Source organism: Rhinatrema bivittatum, chromosome 1, assembly GCF_901001135.1.
Source record: "Rhinatrema bivittatum chromosome 1, aRhiBiv1.1, whole genome shotgun sequence".
In the NCBI taxonomy this organism is placed as follows: domain Eukaryota; kingdom Metazoa; phylum Chordata; class Amphibia; order Gymnophiona; family Rhinatrematidae; genus Rhinatrema; species Rhinatrema bivittatum.
This window is the reverse complement of record NC_042615.1, coordinates 411,128,384-411,151,356: the sequence shown is the minus strand read 5'-3', so window position 1 is coordinate 411,151,356 and position 22,973 is coordinate 411,128,384. Positions and strand designations below refer to the sequence as shown.

The following is a 22,973-nucleotide window of genomic DNA, read 5'->3' as shown; positions in this document are numbered from 1 at the left end:
TTGAGCTAGACTTCCATCTATGATCCCCACCCATCCATTACATACCCCTTGACCCTCCCATCCATGACTGCCTTCCATGACCCCCTCCCCCTTCCATCCATCACCACCCTCCCTTCAACCACTCAGTCCTCATCTAAAATAAGCACACCTGTGGAAAACAGTAAAAACATTTATTTAAACATTTGTCAAAAATATTTTGTGTTTTTAAACCAGAACATTTTTTTCTTAAAATGAAAAGGATGGGAATGGGAGAACTAGGGACCAAAACGATTTACAGAAAAGAAAAAGCCCCAGGGAGTTAGGGAGGCAGGGACAAGGGAGGATGGTCAGGACCGCCGAATGAGAACACCCAGGGCCCTTACAGCTGCGCCCAGCAGCTGTACGGCCCTGAGGATCCCATCCGTGTTCCGGACCATCCTCCTCTGGAAGACATGCACACTCCTCAGTTCCTCTCTCACCACCCTCACGAAAGCACAAAACTCACGCCTACTCAGAGGCTCATCATCGAAAGAAGGTGCTCCTGATGATGAGCCTCTGCACTCATCATCAGGTGCACCTTTGCTGGCCCAGGAGGGCCACGTATGCCTTCCTGGGCCAGCAAAGGCCCGCCTGCCTGTGTGCCTGCATTCCTAACTTCCCAGGCAAAACCGGGTGGACGCCTTATGTGGGGTGGGGGTAGGAAGAGTCCCGGAGTATGCCTCTTCATGGGGAGGTGGCCGCCCCCTGTGATGTTGCCTGGGGGGGGGGAGATTCCGGCTCCCCCCGGAGCGGCTGCTGATGGTTCTGTTGCTGGAGCTGGGCCTGGCCTTTCCTGGTCCTGTTCAGGCTCTGCAGCATTTTAAAACAAAAGGAGGGGTCAGAATAAATAGTACATACATGTGGAAAATCATGTAAGAACATTCCATTAGCATGGAAGGATCACTTACCACTACACCCAGCCCCCTCCGCCCACAGCTACTCCCAACTACCTCCTCTTCTTTAGGCGCAGCCACTGAGCCTTCTTCTTCAGGTCCTCTATCTATTGGAAAAAATGGAAAGAGTACCATGAGTGTACTCTGTAGGTGCTAATAGGACTTGCATACTGGTATGTGACAATGAGTGCTATAACAACATTTTGCTACCATTAAAAACCATGATACTAAGGTTCAATAGTCATGTAGCAAAGAAGCAATGCAAATAATCTTTGGTATTTACATTACATTCTCCATCCAAAACCCTATACTATAACACTCTGTTTCTCACTTACTTTCCTCTTCCCAGGCCTAACCCGTCCTTCACACTCCCACAGTGCCCCTATCTGCAGCAGACTACGTAACTGTTAAAACTGTCAACTTACTCAACTGTGGGTGAGAAGCTCTCTGTTTAAATCTGGCCTGCACCTCCTGCCAGGCCTTCCTCAGGCGGGGGTAGTGTGTCCTAAACCCTCAGATTGGGAAGAGGTGTCATTCTTTCTCCATCACTAGGGACGCAAGCAGAGCTATGTCCCTGGTGGTGAAATTTGGCTGCCTCCCCCTGCCAGCCATTTTGCACGCACTGGAGGAGCGGGAATTCCCGCCCTCGCGTGCGCACACAAATATATGTGCGCACAGTAGCATTTTCTAATACGCGCTATGCGCACAACGGATGCACACAAGTTGGGGGCAAAATATGTGCGTATTAGGGCGGATTTTCAAAGGGTTACGTGCGTATATTACGCGCGTAACCCCGAAAACCTGCTCCTGCGTGCACCAAGCCTATTTTGCATAGGCTCGGTGACACGCGCAAGCCACGGGACGCACATATGTCCCGGGGCTTTGAAAAAGGGGCGGGAAGGGGGCGTGGGCATGGGCGGGGTACCGGTCCGGGGGCGGGACAGAGGCCTCCGGCACAGCGGCTGTGCTGGAGATTCGTGCACCGGCAGCTGGCCGGCACTCACAAGTTACGCCTGCCAGAGGCAGGCGTAAATAAGGAAATAAAGGTAAAGGAGGGATTTAGGTAGGGCTGGGGGGCGAGTTAGGTAGGGGAAGGGAGGGGAAGGTGGGGGGAGGTGGAAGGAAAGTTCCTTCCAAGGCCACTCTAATTTCAGAGCGGCCTCGGAGGGAACGGTGAAAGCCATCGGGGCTCCCCTAGGGCTCAGCGCGCACAAGGTACACAAGTGTGCACCCCCTTTCACGCGCCGACCCCGGATTTTATAACATGCGCGCAGCTGCGCGTGTATGTTATAAAATCGTGCGTAGATTTGTGTGCTCCGGGTTGCGCGCACCTATCTATGCCCGCGCGTAGGTCTTAAAATTCGGCCCATTTTGCATTGTTTGTGCACCTTTGCATGAACTTTGTAAAATACATGCCGCCCGCAATGCGTAGAGCCCTGTGCGCATTTATAACACCACGCGTGCATCTTTTAAAATCTACCCCGTATTTTGCAAGAAGCTGGATTTCATACTACTCTATGTTTCCCAAATTAACAAAAACTTGTCTCCTTATCACTGCCAATCTTCAATTTACTATGTTGCTATATGAGAGTCTTTGTTGACTTAGTAAGTAACTTCTTTCTAATAGAAATAAAAGAATAATTATATTCACCCTATTACTTAGAGCTTAATTTATACAGGTTTAATTAAAGACAACTAGAAAAGTGAGCCTTTAAATGTATCAAACGGATCATGCATCCAATAAATACATTCAGTGATTAAATATCCCAAATAAAATTTGTCAGTGAAGACAGGAATAGGGATATTATGGGATATACAAATCAGTAAAAATAAATTTTTTTTTTACTTTTTTTTTCCTCTAAGGAAAAGACACTATGGAATAATTTTCTGATGTGACATGTATTTCCAAATAATTAACTTGGAATTCAAGCATTAAACATTCACTCTTCACATATTCCACTATCAAAACTGACAAAACACCATAGGTCAGTTATAAAATGGTTAATTTTTAACTAATCCCTTACCTTAAATGGGTCACATTAATATATACCCTATAAGTGTTTTCTAGATGTTTTGGGTGTAAACTGGGCCTTTGTGACAGAAATAATACGTGTCTGTCACTCTCTCTTAGCACAGCACTCGCCTGCAGTTCTAAACTGTTATCAGTGAAAAGCTTGGATATAAATCACTATATCTTTGTCATTATCTAAAAAATGGCTGAATTTTAAAAGCCTGGGGCGCGTAAAAATCGGCACTTACGCGCCTGGCAGGAACAGAGGCCAACGGTTCCGGGGAAGTGCACGTGGGCAGTCGGGCAGCACACGTAAATTACTTCTGCTCCCAGGAGCAAAATATAATAAAATAAAAAAACTGAGGAAAGGTAGGTTAGGTTTAGGGGGTGGAATGGAGAGGAAAAGGGAAAGGAAGGTTAGACAGGGGGTTAGGGAAGTTCCCTCCCAGTCCGCTCCTTAATTGGAGTGGACTGGGAAGGAACTGGGGAAGGCTGGATTATGTCACCTTGCGTACTTTGCAAAAATTCACCCCCCCCCCCCCTTGCGCGCGGATTGTAAAATCCAGCTCACATGTGCGCGCAGCCACCCGATTTTATAACATGCACGTGCCAGGAATCGCACCCACATGGACACGTGTGCGCATCTTTTAAAATCTACCTCCAGTACCTTTCTGTCCTAAAAAAAACCCCTTTATTCTCCAAGGAATCATTTAAAACTCTCATAGCCAAAGAAAATAGCTTCAAGAAATTTTTTTCTAAGTTTAAAACATTATTTCAGATTTGTTATTTGTTAAATCTTTTAGAAGGTCGGGCAGACTTCATGCCTGCCCGGCCGCTGTAATATGGTGCCATGCTCGCTTATGCAAACCTGGCATATCAGGTCCGAGGGATAAGGGGGGGGGGGGTAGTTGTTGGTGGCCTGTGGGCCATTGGGCTCTGTGGAGCCAGCAGTTCAGGGACTGGGTGGTTTGTATTCAAACCACCTGCTTCTGGGGAACCGATTGGTTCCCATGGTTGGGAATAGCTGAGGGGGGGGGGGGGGGGGTGTTCTTTCAGCGCGCCATGGGGCAAGCCTTACTTGCCCGTGGCTGTGCTCTGCACTGCAATCACTCCCGCCCGCCCCTGTTGTTGTTTGGGGGGGGGGGGTAGCCCAAGCTGATTAGGCAGTTATGCCTTGGTTAACAGTTGTCTGACTTCACAGGGCTCATGTCAGAGATTCCTAGTAGAAAAACTGGGTGCAGTTGTTGCTGGTATGACTCCTTGCTGGACAGTGGCTGGGGTCGATCTGATCGGCTCCTTGCTGGGTGGTGGCGGGGGTCGTGGGATACGATACAATATGGTCACTTCATATAGGCTGAGATAGCCTGGATGTGCCCATCTTGCTGGTCGATGGCGGATGGGCGGTGGTGGGGGATTTATTGTTATGGTTACATGGCTTGGGCTCTGGGGGTGTTTGTAATAAAGCTGTGGCCTGTTTGATTCCCAATTTCGTTGTGTGTGCATTTATTCTATTGTGAAGGGGCGGGCGTGGGCAGAAGCGTCAGTCCTGGCTACCCATATTATAGTGCTTTGACCCAACATAGTAACATTATGCTAACCAAATCACTGAACAGTTTCTAATAAATATCGAGTTGCTATAGCGTTACTATGGTATTGTCAAGGAGATGGCTTGAAGAAGCTTTAGTTTTTTGGTTTTTTTTAAAGCTAAACGAGACTAATTTTTACTAATTTTTTACCTTATACATTAAAATGAATAGGAAAAATTAATTAAATTCAATTAATAAAATCCCACTCACATTATTTCCAAAACACATCAAACTTTTTGGTTATTTTTTAAATGTCATACTGATGTCTTGTGTCTTTTCATAACCAATATAGTTAATTCGATCACTTTTAGAGCCAATTATATTTATAACTGGAGACTGAAATATTTTCATTTCAAGCCAAGTATCAAATTCTTATTTCTATAATCCTCTCTGATGACCAAAACCAGAAAGTCCAATTTTTTTAAAGTGTTTTTTATGCTTTTTCTCTTCATGATTTCCCTGGGGAAAACAGATGTAATAACTCCTTTAAAATACTTTTTTCACCCTAAACTTCTAATGTGGTCATGACAGGAGAATCCCTTAACTTGACCATCACTGGAAAAGAATTGAAAATTATAAACATTGGAAAGTTAAACTTATTGGCAACACATTTTTCCAAATACTCCTTTATGGCCAATTTTTGTGTTAGTCGTCCCCTCCCCCCCACCATAAACACCAAGTTTTTAAATTATAAAAATATGTATTTTATTTTTTATTAACTTTGCAGTCATCCCTCACTCACTGACATCATCACTACCTTCACCAAGGACCTTTGGGCCTGTTTATATATCATACCGGGGCTTGGTTTCAAACCTCATGCCAAATTCTGCCCTCAGCACTTAATTAGTGAAGCAATAGCATCCCCAGCATTGTTGCTGCTTCCTGGTGGCAGCCGTATTCAGCGGCACTTATAAAAAAATATGCTGCCTTAGCTGACTGACAGACTGAATGAGAGACCCGGAGCCACAGCAAACAGCCAAAAAAGCTGTTTGCTCTGTTCCCTTTCAGTTTTCACTGCCTCTTGCAGTGTCGAGGAAGCCCAGAATGATAGCAATCAGCTAAATCAGTTGATCACTTGTTTTCCAGACACTGGCTGCCTCCCACAAAAAAAAAAATAAATAAATTTGTGGCTCCCTCCTGCAAAGAAACAAATACTACTCCTTCTCCCACTCTTCTTCAAACAGAGGCAGACATCAGGGCCCCCAGCAATCAGGGCAGGTGGAATCACTAGGGCAGGGGTCGGGAACCTTTTTGGCTGAGAGAGCCATGAAAGCCACATATTTTAAAATGTAATTCCATGAGAGCCATACAAACTACAACCCCCCCCCAAGACCTACCAAATTAATTTACTACAACCCCCTACCCTCCTGACACCCCCCCCCCCCCAAGACCTGCCAAAAGTCCCTGGTGGTCCAGCGGGGGTCCAGGATTCGCAGACAAATCTTTAATAAAAAAGTAAAAATCTAACAACCCCCCCCCCAACGCCCCCCAAGACCTCCAAAATTAATTTACTACAACCCCCCACCCTCCTGACGCCTCCCAAGAACTCCGAAATTAATTTACTACAACCCCCACCCTCCTGACCCCCCCAAGACCTGCCAGAAGTCCCTGGTGGTCCAGTGGGGGTCCGGGAGCGATCTCCTGGACTTGGGCTGTCGGCTGCCAGAAGTCAAAATGGCGCCGACGGCCCTTTGCCCTCACTATGTCACTGGGGTCGACCAATGACATAGTAAGGGCAAAGGGCCGTCGGCTGCCAGTAATCAAAATGAAATCTTTATGGGTAGAAATCCCATGTGTGTTGGGGAAGAATATAACGACAGGCGTATCTACCATACACCTGGCCAAAATGATAAGACGAATGATGAAATTCTAAGCAAAACTAGGGAAGCTAACCAAATTGATAGTGTAGTAATAATGGAAGATTTCAATTATTCCAATATTGACTGGGTAAATGTAATATCAGGACATGCTAGCGAGATAAAGTTCCTGGATGGAATAAATAACAGCTTTATGGAACTATTGGTACAGGAACCAAAGAGAAAGGGAGCTTTTTTAGATCTAATTCGTAATGGAGCTTAGGATTTGGTGAGAGGTAATGGTGGTGGGGCCCTTTGGTAATAGTGATCATAACATGATCAAATTTGAATTAATGACTAGAAGGGAGACAATAAGTAAATCCACGGATCTGGCACTAAATTTTCAAAAGGGGAACTGATAAAACGAGAAAAATGTTTAGAAAAAAATGAAAGGTGCAGCTATAAAGGTTAAGAGTGTACAACAGTCATGGACATTGCTAAAAAAAATAAATAAATATATATATATATTTTTAGCAATGTCCGACCGACCCCACAGCAGCCACTTTCCCTACCTCCCACTGCCGGGGCTCCCTCTGCCATTCTGTGCTTGAGCCCGCTTGCTGTTTAGCGAGCCGTACAGGGGAGGCAAACCGCAGCGCAGCAGAAGAAGAAAAAGGGAAAGGGAAGAGAAGGGGGAAAGCGAAAAAGAAAAAACAGTAAAGACAACGACAAGAGGGAAGGCGGAAACCAAGAGAGGAAGCCGCCATTCCAGTGTGGTGAGTTCACCACACCCTCCGAGAGCACCCGAGCCTATCGCAGGGCTCCCTCTGTCCTTTTAAATAGTCGCGCCGGCATCCCTCTTCGCGCCGACCAACCCCACAGCAGCCACTTTCCCTACCTCCCACTGCCGGGGCTCCTTCTGCCATTCTGTGCTTGAGCCCGCTTGCTGTTTAGCGAGCTGTGCAGGGGAGGCAAACCGCAGAGCAGCAGAAGAAGAAAAAGGGAAAGGGAAGTGAAGGGGGAAAGCGAAAAAGAAAAAACAGTACAGACAACGACAGGAGGGAAGGCAGAAACCAAGAGAGGAAGCCGCCATTCCAGCGTGGTGAGTTCACCACACCCTCCGAGAGCACCCGAGCCTATCGCAGGGCTCCCTCTGTCCTTTTAAATAGTCGCGTCACGCGTCCGAAGGAGCGCGAACTAAGGGGCCTGCCCCTTAGTGCGCCCCTTGGAGCGTCCCAAGGCCAGGGCCTACCCCTCTCGCAATCAGCCAGTGACAATTTTGTGGGTGCGCACCTTAGTACAGCCGAGCCTGTGCAGACCCTAAAACGACTTTTTCCCTCAGAACACTAGTACCTCTATTGCTTACTATGAACCTTCTTGGTGAGTCCGAGGTCGGGACTTCACCCACAGAGACATCCTGATACACTCCAGCTTTGCCCTCAAAGTGCCAAATACCTTTTACCGCAACTCACATTTCACTCCAAGCTCCAGCACTCACCTATCCTACTTCAGCACTCATCCTACCAGGCTCCAGCACTCATCCAATCCTCATTCAGCATCCAGCCAACAAATCTCCAGCACTCATCCAATCCTCATTCAGCAGCCACCCATCCAGTCTCCAACTGCCATCAAACCAATCTCCAACACTCTTACTACCAGTCTCAATCTCTCTTCAAACTCCTTCATCCTTCTCTCACCCCACCCAACATCCAAGAAATTAAGACTTCGGTTCTCTAAAAATCCAGCTCACCGGTTACATTAGGCCACAATGCCTCTTGGTCTCCCAATTCCAATTCTCCATCACAGGAACATTCTCACAGGAAAACCTTTCTTGATTTCACGTCCACCCACCTACAAATCCCTCATCCCTATCATGATTTCCCCTTTTACACAGATTTTAGGCCTAGCTCTTTTCTCACTGATTCTATTCAACGCACAATCTCTCACCAAGAAAACGCTAATACTCAATGACCTTCTTCTGGACACAAATCCTGACTTCTGCGCCATAACTGAAACATGGCTTAAACATACTGACACCGCACTAATAAACCAACTTCCAACTCAAACCTACGATATCTTCTCCATTCCCCGATGGAAAAAAAGGGGTGGGGGTATTCTCCTAGTAGCCAAAAAAGATCTAAGAATTACTCAAATACCAATGAATTCACCTACAAAAGTCGAAACAAGCCTTTTCAAGTCAGACCATCTGCAAATCCTTCTAGTCTATGCCCCCCCAGGCCTTCTGGACTCCGACGCCTCACCCATACTAGTATTAATAGCCTCCTACCTAAATCTGGAGTTCCCTGCCATAATATTAGGAGATTTTAACTTACACGTCGACGACCCCATTCTCTCAACCAACTGTGAATCATTTCTAACCACCATGTCTGCCATGGGTTTCAAGCAGATTATCAATAAACCTACTCATAGAGCAGGTCACTCCTTGGATCTCATCTTTGTAAACTCAGGCATCTCACACTCAACTCTACCCACATGCAAACCAGTCCCCTGGTCAGACCATGCATTAATCTCCACCACCTTTTCGCTGGCACAAACACGCCCCTCAACCTCAATTTACTTACAGGAGATCTTGCTCATCCGAAGAACTACACAATCACCTTGTCCCAGAACTCCCGCTCAAAGACATCACCACGCCTAACTCAGCCCTCCACTCCTGGTCCAAGATAGCAGAAACGGCAGCAAACAAACTCTGTCCACTGGCAACAAAAAAACTCAAACACAACACCTCCAAAAGACAACCTTGGTTTAACGAAGAACTTCATAAACTCAAACACTCCCTTCGACAGAAAGAAAGCAAATGGTGGAAAGCACCTTCACCGACCTCCCTCTCCGCTTACAAACTCACCCTCCACCAATACAAGATCGCCACATTAAAAACAAAAAGGGAATTCTACGCGTACAAGATCCATCACCTTATTTTCGATTCAAAAGCCCTGTTTGCTTACATATCAAATTTAACACAAACCATTACACCTGACATTCCTCTTAACCAAGCGCAAGAAAAAGCAGAGGAGTTGGCCCTTTTCTTCAGCAACAAAATCTCCAACCTTCTAACACAGCTGAGGTCCAATACTCTAGCGCCATCCAACACATACTTCCATCCCAACAAAGACACTTCTCTACAATCCTTTGAACCCATCACAACTTCAGAGAGACGTGTAAGGAGTTTTGGATCCGCAAGGCGAAGCTGGTAGGTGACAGGTCCCAAGCACCGAAGACTGGAAATGGCCCAATATATTGTGGAGCTAGACGTATGGACACAAGTTTAAGGCGCATATATTGAGTGCTGAGCCAGACCTTTTCTCCTGGCCTGAATTGAGGTGCTGGTCTTCAGTGGGTATCAGTCACCTCCTTGGCTCTGTGACTGGCTTCCTGTAGAAACCGTTGGGTCTCATTCCAAAGATGGTGTAGCTCCTGGGCTTTTAGCTGAGCCGCTGGGGATGGTAACATTAATGGCACTGGCAGTGGAGGGAGAGGCTGTCGGCCATATACCAGGTGAAAAGGAGATGTCCTAGTGGCTGTGGAGACATGAGAATTCAAGACAAATTCCGCCCAGGGCAAAAGAGATGCCCAATCGTTTTGTCGGGCACTGATATTTATTTATTTGGCATTTTTTTATATACCGACAACCGTTTGCACATCGTCTGTTTAAGGGTTTGGTGGGTCCTCTCCGCCTGCCCATTTGCTTGAGGGTGATAGGTCGTGGTGAAATCTAGTGAAATATTACATTTTTTGCAAAGAGCCTTCCAAAACTTGGCCGTGAACTGAGTTCCACAGTCCGAGACTATATGTTGGGGTAGGCCATGGAGGAAGAAGACATGCTGGACGAACAGCTGCACCTCCGGCGTCCCTCTTCGCTCCGACTGACCCCAACAGCAGTGCCACTTTTCCCTACCTCCCTCTGCCGGGGCTCCCGTTGCCTTTCTGTGCTCGAGCCCGCTTGCTGTTCAGTGAGCCGTGCAGGGGAGGCAAACCGCACCGCAGCGCAGCAGGATTAAGGGAAGAGAAGGGGGAAAGTGAAGAAGAAAAAGGAAAGAAAAAAGACAAGAGGGAAGGCGGAAAACAAGAGAGGAAGCCGCCAATCCAGCGTGGTGAGTTCGCCACACCCTCCGAGAGCCCGCGAGCCTATCGCAGAGCTCCCTCAGTCCTTTTAAATAGCCGCGCCGCCCTCCGGCGTCACGCGCCGGGCGTCGCGTGTCCGAAGGGGCGCGACCTGCCCCTTAGCGCGCCCCTTGGAGTGCCCCAGGGCCAGGGCCTATCCCTCTCGCAGTCAGCCAGAGACAACTTTCTGGGTGCGCGCCTTAGTACAGCCGAGCCTGTGCAGACCCTAAAATGACTTTTTCCCTCAGAGCTCTAGTACCTCTAGTGCTTACTGCGAACCTTCTTGGTGAGTCCGAGGTCGGGACTTCACCCCCAGAGGCAACCTGACGCACTCCAGCCTTGCCCTTAGAGTGCCAATTACCTTTTACCCCAACGCACGCTTCACTCCAAGCTCCAGCACTCACCTTATCCTACTTCAGCACTCATCCTAACAGTCTCCAGCACTCTCCCAATCTTCATTCAGCATCCAGCCAACAAGTCTCCAGCACTCATTCTACCAGTCTCCAGCACTCATCCAATCTTCATTCAGCATCCAGCCAACAAGTCTCCAGCACTCATTCTACCAGTCTCCAGCACTCATCATTCTACCAGTCTCCAGCACTCTTCCAATCTTCATTCAGCATCCAGCCAACAAGTCTCCATCACTCATCCTAACAGTCTACAGCACTCATCATTCTACCAGTCTCCAGCACTCATCCAATCTTCATTCAGCAGCCACCCATCCAGTCTCCAACTGCCATCAAACCAATCTCCAGCACTCTTACTACCAGTTTTCAAACACTCATCAAACTTCTTCATCCTGCTCTCACCCCCCCCCCCCATCATCCAAGAAATTAAGACTCAGTATTCTAAAAATCCAGTATTCTAAAAATCCAGTATTCAAAAAATCCAAGAAATTAAGACTCAGTATTCTAAAAATCCAGCTCACCGGTTACATCAGGCCACAATGACTATTGGTCTCCCAATTCCAATTCTCCATCACAGGACCATACTTACAGGAAAACCTTCCTTAATTTCCCGTCCACTCACCTACAAATCCCTCATCCCCAAATTGATTTCCCCTTTTGCACAGATTCTAGGCCTAGCTCTATTCTCACTGATTCTATTCATCGCACAATCTCTCACCAAGAAAACGCTAATACTCAATGACCTTCTTCTGGACACAAATCCTGACTTCTGCGCCATAACTGAAACATGGCTTAAACATATGGACACCGCACTAATAAACCAACTTCCAACTCAAACCTACGATTTCTTCTTCATTCCCCGACAGAAAAAAAGGGGTGGGGGTATTCTCCTAGCAGCCAAAAAAGATCTAAGAATTACTCAATTCCCAATTAATTCACCTACAAAAATCGAAACAGGCCTTTTCAAATCAGACCATCTGCAAATCCTTCTAGTCTATGCCCCCCAGGCCTTCTGGACTCCGACGCCTCACCCATGCTAGAATTAACAGCCTCATACCTAAATCTGGAGTACCCTGCCATAATATTGGGAGATTTTAACTTACATGTCGACGACCCCATACTCTCAACCAACTGTGAATCATTCCTAACCGCCATGTCTGCCATGGTTTTCAAGCAGATTATCAACAAACCTACCCATAGAGCAGGTCACACCTTGGATCTCATCTTTGTAAACTCAAGCATCTCACACTCAACACTACCCATATGCAAACCAGTCCCCTGGTCAGACCATGCATTAATCTCCACCACCTTTTCGCTGGCAGAAACGAACAACAAACACGTCCCTCAACCTCAATTCACCTACAGGAAATCTTGCTCATCCGAAGAACTACACAATCACCTTGTCCCAGAATTCCCGCTCATAGACATCTCCACGCCTAACTCAGCCCTCCACTCCTGGTCAAAGATAACAGAAACGGCAGCAAACAAACTCTGTCCACTGGCAACAAAAAAACTCAAACACAACACCTCCAAAAGACAACTTTGGTTTAACGAAGAACTTCAAAAACTCAAACACTCCCTTCGACAGAAAGAAAGCAAATGGCGTAAAGCATCTTCACCGACCTCCCTCTCCGCTTACAAACTCGCCCTCCACCAATACAAGAGCTCTACATTAAAAACAAAAAGGGACTTCTACACGCACAAGATCCATCACCTTATTTTCGATTCAAAAGCCCTTTTTGCTTACGTATCAAATTTAACGCAAACCAATACACCTGACATTCCTCTCAACCAAGCGCAAGAAAAAGCAGAGGAGTTGGCCCTTTTCTTCAGCAACAAAATCTCCAACCTTCTAACACAGCTGAAGTCTAATACTTTAGCGCCATTCAACACATACTTCCATCCCAATAAAAACATTTCTCTACAATCCTTTGAACCCATCACAACTTCAGAGATACAAACTGTATTGAAGAAAATGAAACCATCGTCACATCCATTTGACCATATCCCATCCAAACTACTCCTGCTAATACCAGATACCTTCTCCAAAGCTCTGACAGACATTATCAACTGTTCTTTAGCCCAAGGAATCTACCCAGATGACCTGAAAATTGCCTCCATCAAACCGCTCTTAAAAAACCTAACTTAAATCCTAAAGATCCTACCAACTTCCGTCCAATATCCAATCTCCCTTTCATAGCCAAGGTAATGGAAAAATTAGTTAACGCCAGACTATCAGAGTACCTCGAAGAACACAAAATTCTGTTCCCTACCCAATATGGTTTCCGAAAATCTTTAAGTACTGAATCACTACTCATATCCCTGACAGATTACCTCATCATGGGCCTCGATAAAGGTCATGCTTACTTACTGATCCTCCTGGACCTCTCAGCTGCTTTTGATACGGTTAACCACTCCATCCTACTAAATCAATTAGTGAACATTGGAATAACAGGCACGGCACTGTCCTGGTTCAAATCATTCCTGGGGAACAGAGGCTACAAGGTTAAAATACACAACAAAGAATCTCAGCATTATCCTTCCTCTCTGGGAGTTACGCAGGGCTCCTCCCTCTCACCAACGCTCTTTAACATTTACCTGCTCCCCCTCTGCCAACTGTTAACCAAACTGAACCTTAAACACTTTTTATACGCGGATGATGTTCAGATCGTCATCCCCCTCAAAGAATCCTGCACAAAAACTCTAGAATTCTGGGAAAATTGCCTTCTAGAAATCGACGGACTCCTATCCAGTCTAAACCTAATACTAAATTCTTCAAAAAGCGAACTCCTTCTAATTTCTACTGAAAACAGTAACAGCTACACAAATCCACCAGCCAACTTACAAACTTCACAAGTAAGAGACCTAGGAGCTATCATTGATAACAGGCTAAACCTAAAATCATTTATAAATCAAACTACCAAGGACTGCTTTCATAAACTCCAAGTCTTAAAAAGAATAAAACCACTTTTCCACTTTCACGACTACAGAACAGTCCTGCAATCAATAATCTTCGCTAAATTAGATTATTGCAACTCTATTCTATTAGGTCTCCTGTCATCTCACACTAAACCCCTTCAGATGGTTCAAAACACGGCAGCCAGAATATTAACAAACACAAGGAGAAGAGACCACATATCTCCAATCCTCAAAGACCTACACTGGCTGCCAATTCACTACAGAATCATATATAAGTCCATAACCACTATCTACAAAGCCATTCATCAATTCTCTCCGCTTAACTTTCAAATTCCATTCAGAAAATATACCTCCTCCAGACCTATCAGAGAGTCCTACAGAGAATCCCTAAAGGTACCACACTCCAAAACCACTCGGCACATAACCTCCAGAGACAGGGCTTTCTCCACTGCAGGACCGCCACTATGGAACTCCATCCCACCGGATTTGCGACAGGAACCCTGCCTTCCTACAGTTAGGAAAAGACTCAAAACGTGGTTATTTATGAAAGCTTTTCCAGACCCTAACTGAACCCTAATTCACCATTAACTGACGCTCAGACTTTTTCTTAACATGGTAATTAATAACTTTACCTCAATATGGTAATTCAATAACTTTGCAAATTCCATAACTTTGTTCACACCATTAATTGGCAAATTTGTTCTCTCTGTTAATTTCCTATCTCCTTTTCTCTGCTGTATTGTCGTCGGAAGGTGGAAGATATACCACGAAATCCGTGGTAATGTGTGACCAGGGCTCCGTGGGTGCTGGCAGGGGTTGTAGGAGCCCCCAGGGTCGGCCTGTGATAGGTTTTCGCTGGGCGCAGACTGGGCAAGAGTCTACATAGTTGCAGACATCACGTCTGATCTTGGGCCACAAATAGAATCGTTGTAGGGAAGCCAGGGTACGAGCTCTCCCGGGGTGGCCCGCGGTGCGAGCATCATGGGCCCATTGCAGGACTGTGTTTCGGAGCCGACGAGGAACAACCGTCTTCACCAAAGGAATGGTGGGGGTCGCTGAAATGATGAGGGGGCTCCTCCTTGTCTTCGGGGACAAAGGAACGGGACAAGGCATTGGCCTTGAGGCTTTTGGCAGCAGGCCGGTAGTGTGGGCAGAAGTTGAAGCGGGCAAAGAAAAGAGCCCAACGGTCCTGATGGGGTTTAATCGCTGAGCTTGGTGTAGCTACTCTAAGTTTTTATGGTCCATGTATACAGTGATGGGATGTTGTGTCCTGTCGAGCCAAGGCCGTCACTCCTCGAATGCGAGTTTTATCACTAGGAGCTCCTTATCACCTATCCCATAGTTGCATTCTGCAGGACAGAATTGTCTGGAATAGAAAGAGCATGGGCGCAGAGTACCCGTCGTGGAGTGTTGGTTGAGTACTGCCCCTACACCCACGGAAGAGGCATCCACTTCGATTATGAAGGGCCGTGATGGGTTGGGGTGCCGAAGACAGCGTTCTTGAAGGAAGGCTGTTTTTAGGCACTGGAAGGTTGACATGGCCACGGCGGGCCACAGTTTCGGGTTTGCTGCCTTACAGGTCAGGGCGGTGAGTGGAGCTACTAGTTTAGTGTAGTTATGGACTAAAGTTTGGCAATAATTAGCGAACCCTAGGAAGCGTTGCAGGGCCTGCAGGCCGACAGGTTGAGGCCAGTTCAGGATACTTTAGAGTTTTTCTGGGTCCATCTGGAAACCACGGCGGGAGACGATGTAGCCGAGGAACGGTAAACTCTCTACTTCAAAGGTACATTTTTCCAGTTTGGCAAACAGCCTGTTGTCTTGGAGACATTGAAGAACTTGGATGACATCTTGGCGATGAGTTTGTAGGTCCTTGGAGAACATGAGGATATCGTCTAAGTAGACAACCACAGAATGCGGAAGATCTTGTTCATCATGTTTTGAAAAATGGTGGGGGCATTGTACAAGCCAAACGGCATTACAAGTTACTCGTAGTGCTGGTCCCGAGGGTTAAACGTCATTTTCCACTCGTCACCTTTTTGGATACGGATCAGGTTGTAGGCCCCGCGGAGGTCAAGTTTCGAAACGATTCTGGCTCATTGCAAGCGGTCAAACAATTCCGAGATGAGTGGCAGAGGATAGCGATCCTTGATAGTGATGGCATTCATACCCCTGTAGTCCATGCAGGGTCATAAAAACCCAACCTTTTTAGCTACATAAAAGAAACCCGCTCCAGTAGAGGATGTAGACCGGCGGATAAATCCTTTAGCTAAGTTCTCCTTTCGTAGTCCGTCATGGCTTTGGTCTCTGTGAGTGAGCGTGGATAGACTGCGCCATCAATCTCCTGCTGGGCAGGAGACTGATGGTGCAGTCAAAAGGATGGTGAGGCCCCTTGTTTCGAAAAGACATCGGCGAAGGAGGCGTAGTGGGCCTGTAGCCCGGCAGGAGACAGGGCAGTGGAGAGATAGCGCTGAGTGGACGGTATCTTTAAGCAAGAGTTGTGGCACGAAAGTCCCCATTGTGACAGCTGCATGGAGGCCCACTAAAACTTAGGGGAGTGTTTCCGGAGCCAGGGCAAGTCGAGGACTATGAGGTAAATGGCTCGATCCAAAACGTGAAAGATTTTTTCCTAATGGAGGGCGCCAGTGCGCAAGGTGACGGGTACGGTGGTATGGGTGACCTTCCCCGGCAGGGGTTCGCCCGAGATGGAGGAAAGTACAAGCAGAATGGGGGCCAGGCAGGTAGGAATTCGCAGGTGCTGAACCAGTTGTTTGAGGATGAAGTTACCGCCCGAGCCAGAGCCGACTAGAACCAGAGTGTGAAAGTCATCTTTTTCGCCAATGATGGCGACTGGTAAAGTAAGCGGGGGAGCAGGAGAAGTTAGACCTAGGGAAAGTCCCCCGACTTGACCTAGGCCTGGGAGTTTCCCGGGCGCACCGGGCAACAGGCAAGCATGTATCCTGCTCCTCCACAGTACAAACAGAGTCCACTATGACAACATCGGAGGCGTTCCTCGGGGGTCAACGGACTGCGACCCAACTGCATGGGTTCCTTGGGGACATCCCTGGTGGCAGTAGGCACTGGCTTGGGAGAAGGCAAACAATGAGAGGACCAGGAAATAGGTGGAGGTGTTCTAGATGATGATAACTCCCGGGACCTCTCCTGGAGCCGGCGGTCAATACCAGCCAAGTTGATCAAGGCATCCAAAGAAGAGGATAGCTCACGGGCCGCAAATTCATCTTTTATTTGAGAGGTGATTTCATCTAAGAAAATTGAGCGCTGATAGTCCTCGCCCCAATGAAGTTCGGACACCAAAGTACGGAACTGGATTACATAGTCCGTCAGGGGTCAGGATTCCTGTCGCAAGTGAAGCAAGGTGGTACTAGAAATCGCCTGTCGCCCAGGGTCGACAAAGACAGTACGAAACAGTGACAGGAATGCTTGGAGGTCCTGCAGGACTGGATCGGCTCATTCCCACAGCGGTGAGGCCCAAGCCAGAGCCTTTCCGTCCAAAAGGGAGAGAATGTAGGTCATCTTGGTGACGTCCAAGGGAAAGAGGGCAGACTGCAAACAAAAGTGCATGTGGCACTGATAAATATAGCCGCGACACAGCTGGGGTCCCAGGTGAAGCGTGGAGGAGCCAGGAGTGGTAAGACCGGTCGTGCGACAGGCACGGAAGGGGAGAGATCCCCAGCTGAGGAAGAGGAGGCCCCTTGTTGTATTGTGGAATCCAGACGTTGGTTGAGGCGATCCACCACCAAAGCAAGGGACTCGAGGACCTTCTGCTGTTCTAGGATTTTCTGAGCAAGGCCGGGTATGGCCTGGCGGGCGGTGGCCTCTGCCGGGTCCATGGACTTGGCAATCTCTTGTGACCTCGACTGGTGTTGTGGACCCTTGGCCTGAGTTGAGATTGACACCACTTGGAAGGAAGACCACTCAAGGTTCCAAATGTCAGGAGGCGAGGCTGACAGACGACAGGGGCCGGCGGCTGAAACTTCACCACTACCAGCCCCGTTCCCCGCAGATTGAGCCCTTGGGTTCCGGGGGCCGGCTGGACTTAGCTGGGCCCCTGTGATGAAGCTCCAACGAAGGAGGATCTGAGTCTTGGGCTGGCAGCGAGCAAGAGACAAGAGGTCCGGTCCAAAGGTCCAAGGCAGGCGGCGAGCAAGAAGCGTGAGGTCCAATACGAAGTCCGGGGCAGGCAGCGAGAGAGAAGCATGAGGTCCAATCCGAAGTCAAGCCAGGAGAATCCTTCTAGTCACCGCATCTCAAAAAAGATATAGTTGCGCTGGAGAAAGTACAGAGAAGGGTGACCAAAATGTTAAAGGGCATGGAATGGCTCCCCTATGAGGAAAGTTTAAAGAAGTTAGGGCTGTTCAGCTTTGAGATGAGTCGGCTAAGGGGGCATATGATAGAGATACAAAATTATGAAAGGACTTGAACAGTTAAATGTGAATTGATTATTTACTTTTTCAGATAATACAAGTACTAGGGGACACTCCATGAAGTTAGCAAGTAGCACATTTAAAACAAATCAGAGAAAATTATTTTTCACTGAATGCACAATTAAGTTCTGTAATTCATTGCCAGAAGATATGGTTAAGGGAGTTAGTGTAGTTGGTTTAAAAAAGGTTTGGATAAGTTCCTAGAGGAAAAATCCATAAACTACTATTAATCAATAAGGAATAACCACTGCTTGTTGCCGGCATTAATAGCATAGGATCTATTTAATGTTTGGGTACTTGCCAGGAACTTCAGAGTTAAATTGGCCACTGTTGGAAACAGGATACTGGGCTTGATGGATCCTTGGTCTGACCCAATATGGCATATCTAGTGTTCTTAAACAGTTTCTAGCCCTAAGTAAATGACTGCTGCGCAAAGGAAGAGCTGGACTGGTGGCATCAGCAGAATTCCCTGGTGCTCTTCCTCAGCTCACATCGACTGAGGTACTGAACCACCGCGAGGGAAGCTGTAGAAGGCTCTGTGCATACGAGAGACAGAAGTGCTCAGTGGTGGCTCCCCATCCCTCCTTCTTCCCCCTAGTTAAAATGTGCGTTCAGCTGTGCTGACCGCACATTTTCCAATCTATGCCCTTTATTTTTGTACTCCTAATGCATTAATATAGCATTAGCTTACTGCATCTGGAGTTAAAACAAATGTAACCTGTGCATTAAGAAATTGTGCACTGAATTTTAACCCACAGATTACTGCATCGACCTGTCAGTGAAGGGGCAGAAAAAGAAAATAAGTAATTGGACAGGACAATATTTGTGCTAAATGCCCAAAAAATAAGATGGGTGGAGTAATATGCCTGTCAGGCATGATTTTGTAAACCAGGCTTCAATTTCCTTATATACTTAGATAAATCATTACCTTTAGCTCCTAAGTGATAGAGTATAACTGCTTAAAATTAGTAACAAATATCTTAGTAACAAAATTAGTAACAAAAATAAAAAGCTATTACTGATTATTTGTTTACCTTTATTTCTATGTATTTATTAGATTTAAATGTCAGTTTCTTCATATACATGGCAGGATTTATAATTTTGGTACTCATGGGCACTAACTGTCAGGCCGATTCAGTAAAGTCCGCGGAAGAGTGGACGAACGCCCACTCTCCCGGCGCGCGCACCGGCCCCTCGCCGGTGCGCGTGATGCAGTATTCAAATTAGGTGGCGCGGTAGAAATGGGGAAAAGGAGGCGCTAGGGACAGTAGCGCGTCCCTAGCGCCTCCTTTTTGACAGAAGCGGCGGCTGTCAGCGGGTTTGACAGCCGACGCTCAATTTTGCCGGCGTCGGTTCTCGAGCCCGAGGACAGCCACGGGCTCGGAAACCAGACGCCGGCAAAATTGAGCATCCGGTTTTCGGTCCGACAGCCGCGGGCCGAATTCAAATTTTTTTTTTATTCTTCGGGACCTCCGACTTAATATCACCATAATATTAAGTCGGAGGGTGCACAGAAAAGCAGTTTTTACTGCTTTTCTGTGCACTTTCCCGGTGCCGGAAGAAATTAGCGCCGACCTTTGGGTCGGCGCTAATTTCTGAAAGTAAAATGTGTGGCTTGGCTGCACATTTTACTTTCTGTATCCCGCGCGCATACCTAATAGGGCCATCAACATACATTTGCATGTTGAGGGTGCTATTAGTTGCCGCGGGTTGGATGCGCGTTTTCCTCCCCTTACTGAATAAGGGGTAAGGGAAAACCCACGTCCAATAGCAGGCTAACAGTGCGCTCCATCGGAGCACACTGTACTGTATCGGCCTATGTGATTGCTAGGATTCAGGAAATTGTGTATATATTGTCGCTAATTTTATTAAAAAAAAAAAAGTTTGTTAATTTAGGCTGCTATTACCTTTTTAATTAAAACTTTCTTTTCCTTACTTAAAAAATCACGTTGAACTAAACAAAAAAGGATGAAAGTAGATTTACCAAGAACTACTTGTACTAAGTAATGTCTCTCATTTTTCTGTGTAAGGTATATAGAATCTTGACATGTCTTCAGAAAGTAAACATGGTTTGTACATATCATGTAACCCCTCTGAGTTACAAATACGTACAATCCATGACATCGCTTACTCTGTGGCTCTCCTCTTCTCAGAAGTTCCTGAAGTGAAACTGAAGAGAGAAAAACAGGAAGTAAAGATGGGAAAACCCACTCTGCTGAAATGCAGAGGGAGGTATGTCCGTTTACTGTTGATATATTCATTGGAGGAATTCATTGAGCTGCTAAGGGAAACCCCTTCAAAAAGTGGGAACGAACTCTCCACAACTCACTGAACCAAAAGATATTTCAACAACAGCAGTGCAATATCTGAAAACGAATGTTGATTATAATCCAGCCAATTTTCTGAGTACAAACCTGCCTCACAGTAAAATGAATTTTCTTTCTATTTGGTACTTTATCTTATTGCTGCAAATATTACCAAGCTTGGTAGTTGGATCTTATGTTATTGATGTGGATGCCTCAATAACTAATAACACTTTGCAACATTTCTGGAAAAGCACTGGATTTTGGTAAGTATGAATTTCTGCTTTTTAAATCAGTACATTTTGTGATTTCTATAGTTTGCAAGCAGTGGGTGGAAAAGGATGTCAAGATCTGGATCAAAAGCAAAGCTTTCAGGAGCTTGTGGAAAATCTGATTTTTTTAAATTATATTTTTCACAATTTTTCTTCATGTTTAGTGTTTTTGCTTTTATTTTTGTTTTTTTTAATTTTCTTTGCTCCCCTCCAGCCTCTTCTGCTACCCCTTATTTCTCCCTCCAACCTCTGTCCCTTTCTCCAGCCTAAAGCAGTGTTTTTCAGCCTTATGCCAAGGGCCAGCTAGCTATGTTCTTTAAATTATGTGGATCAGTTACAGTGCAGATAAGTGTGGGATTTGGGAGAGGTCCCCCAGAAAATTAAAGAGCCACTCCCACCCAGTGTTTAAAAAATTATAACAGTTCTTAATAAAAGTAAAACCTCTCTTTTCCCTGTTCCCTTTCCCAGCCAGCCAAGAGTATTGTTTATTTAAGAAAATTGTCTTCAGAAGAGAGAAAATATCCTCTCAGCCTGCCAGCAGCTGAGCTTTGAAAAAAGATCTTACCTTCTCTTTTTCTTCAACTGCAGCACTACTGCAATTAATACTCATGGACTTTTTTTTTTTTTTTAGTTAGCACCGGTTCTGAGGCCAGATCTCTGGAAGGCAGCAACTGCAGCTAAATCTTAATGAACTCAGGTGAGGCTGAGTCAGCATCTGCCCTACATTTAGGCCTTGTGGTCATTGCCCTTTTCTGGCTTTTGTACAGGAGGCAGGACCTGAGAGCAAGCATAGGCTGACTCAGTCTCTCACCGGCTCATTAATATTCAGTTGCAGCTGCTCTGCTCCTATAGATGGGGGCCTCAGGCTAAGCCCCAACTGGAAAAAAACAAGTTCTGCGGGGCAGGGTAGGGCAGAACAGAGAGGGTTACAAAAAAATGTCAGCAGTGTGCAGTGCAGATCTTGTTTCCGCCTCATCCTCCTGAAACAACCATTGCTCAGTGGACCAGTAGAAATGCTGCCAGGAACTGGTGCTGGTCCATGGACCCATGGTTGAGCAACGTTGCTCTACAGGATCTGACCTACTGGTAGGGCAGGGACTTGTGTCATATCGCAGTAGTGACCTCTCCTTTGCTGCCCAGCAGGGGCTCTTAGGGAAGATAAGGCCATTGCAGAAAGACTAAATGAATTCTTTGCTTCCGTGTTTACTAATGAGGATGTAGGGGAGATACCAGTTCCGGAGATGGTTTTCAGGGGTGATGAGTCAGACGAACTGAACGAAATCACTGTGAACTTGGAAGATGTAGTAGGCCAGATTGACAAACTAAAGAGTAGCAAATCACATGGACTGGATGGTATGCATCCTAGGGTTCTGAAGGAACTCAGAAATGAAATTTCTGATCTATTAGTTAAAATTTGTAACCTATCGTTAAAATCATCCATTGTACCTGAAGACTGGAGGGTAGCCAAAGTAACCCCAATATTTAAAAAAGGCTCCAGGGGCAATCCGGGTAACTATAGACTAGTGAGCCTGACTTCAGTGCCGGGAAAAATAGTGGAAGCTATTCTCAAGATCAAAATCGTAGAGCATATAGAAAGACATGATTTAATGGAACACAGTCAACATGGATTTACTTATGGGAAGTCTTGCCTAACAAATCTGCTTCATTTTTTTGAAGGGGTTAATAAACGTGGATAAAGGTGAACCAGTAGATGTAGTGTATTTGGATTTTCAGAAGGCGTTTGACAAAGTCCCTCATGAGAGGCTTCTACGAAAACTGAAAAGTCATGGGATAGGAGGCGATGTCCTTTCATGGATTACAAACTGGTTAAAAGATAGGAAACAGAGAGTAGAATTAATTGGTCAATTTTCTCAGTGGAAAAGGGTAAACAGTGGAGTGCCTCAGGGATCTGTACTTGGACCGGTGCTTTTCAATATATATATATATATATAAATATATATAAATGATCTGGAAAGGAATATGACGAGTGAGGTTATCAAATTTGTAGATGATACAAAATTATTCAGAGTAGTTAAATCACAAGCAGACTGTGATACATTACAGGAGAACCTTGCAAGACTGGAAGATTGGGCATCCAAATGGCAGATGAAATTTAATGTGGACAAGTGCAAGGTGTTGCATATAGGGAAAAATAACCCTTGCTGTAGTTACACGATGTTAGGTTCCATATTAGAAGCTACCAC

At 46.2% G+C, this 22,973-nt stretch overlaps 1 protein-coding gene and 1 long non-coding RNA gene across 10 annotated transcripts in view; one reads left to right on the top strand and one right to left on the bottom strand.

Moving 5' to 3' along the window:
- Positions 1-206: 206 nt before the first annotated feature.
- Positions 207-21,458, bottom strand: LOC115091992. Of its 3 annotated transcripts, none has more exons than XR_003856873.1 (3): positions 21,335-21,458; positions 927-1,018; positions 207-828 (listed from the first exon to the last, which is right to left on the bottom strand). It is a non-coding gene; the product is annotated as an uncharacterized LOC115091992 (long non-coding RNA). The 3 variants fall into 3 exon arrangements; XR_003856875.1 differs by lacking the exon at positions 21,335-21,458 and adding an exon at positions 20,326-20,356; XR_003856876.1 differs by lacking the exon at positions 21,335-21,458 and adding an exon at positions 20,179-20,307.
- Positions 20,497-22,973, top strand: part of IDUA (iduronidase alpha-L-) — a 914,728-nt gene continuing 912,251 nt past the window's right edge. For 4 of the 7 annotated variants that reach the window (XM_029602339.1, XM_029602355.1, XM_029602347.1 and 1 more), the window contains exon 1: positions 20,497-20,763. In XM_029602339.1, the coding sequence (XP_029458199.1) occupies positions 20,624-20,763 (140 nt within the window). In that variant the 5' untranslated portion in view covers positions 20,497-20,623. The remainder of the gene's footprint in view (positions 20,764-22,973) is intronic. The other 3 variants (XM_029602392.1, XM_029602371.1, XM_029602385.1) reach the window with 2 other exon arrangements.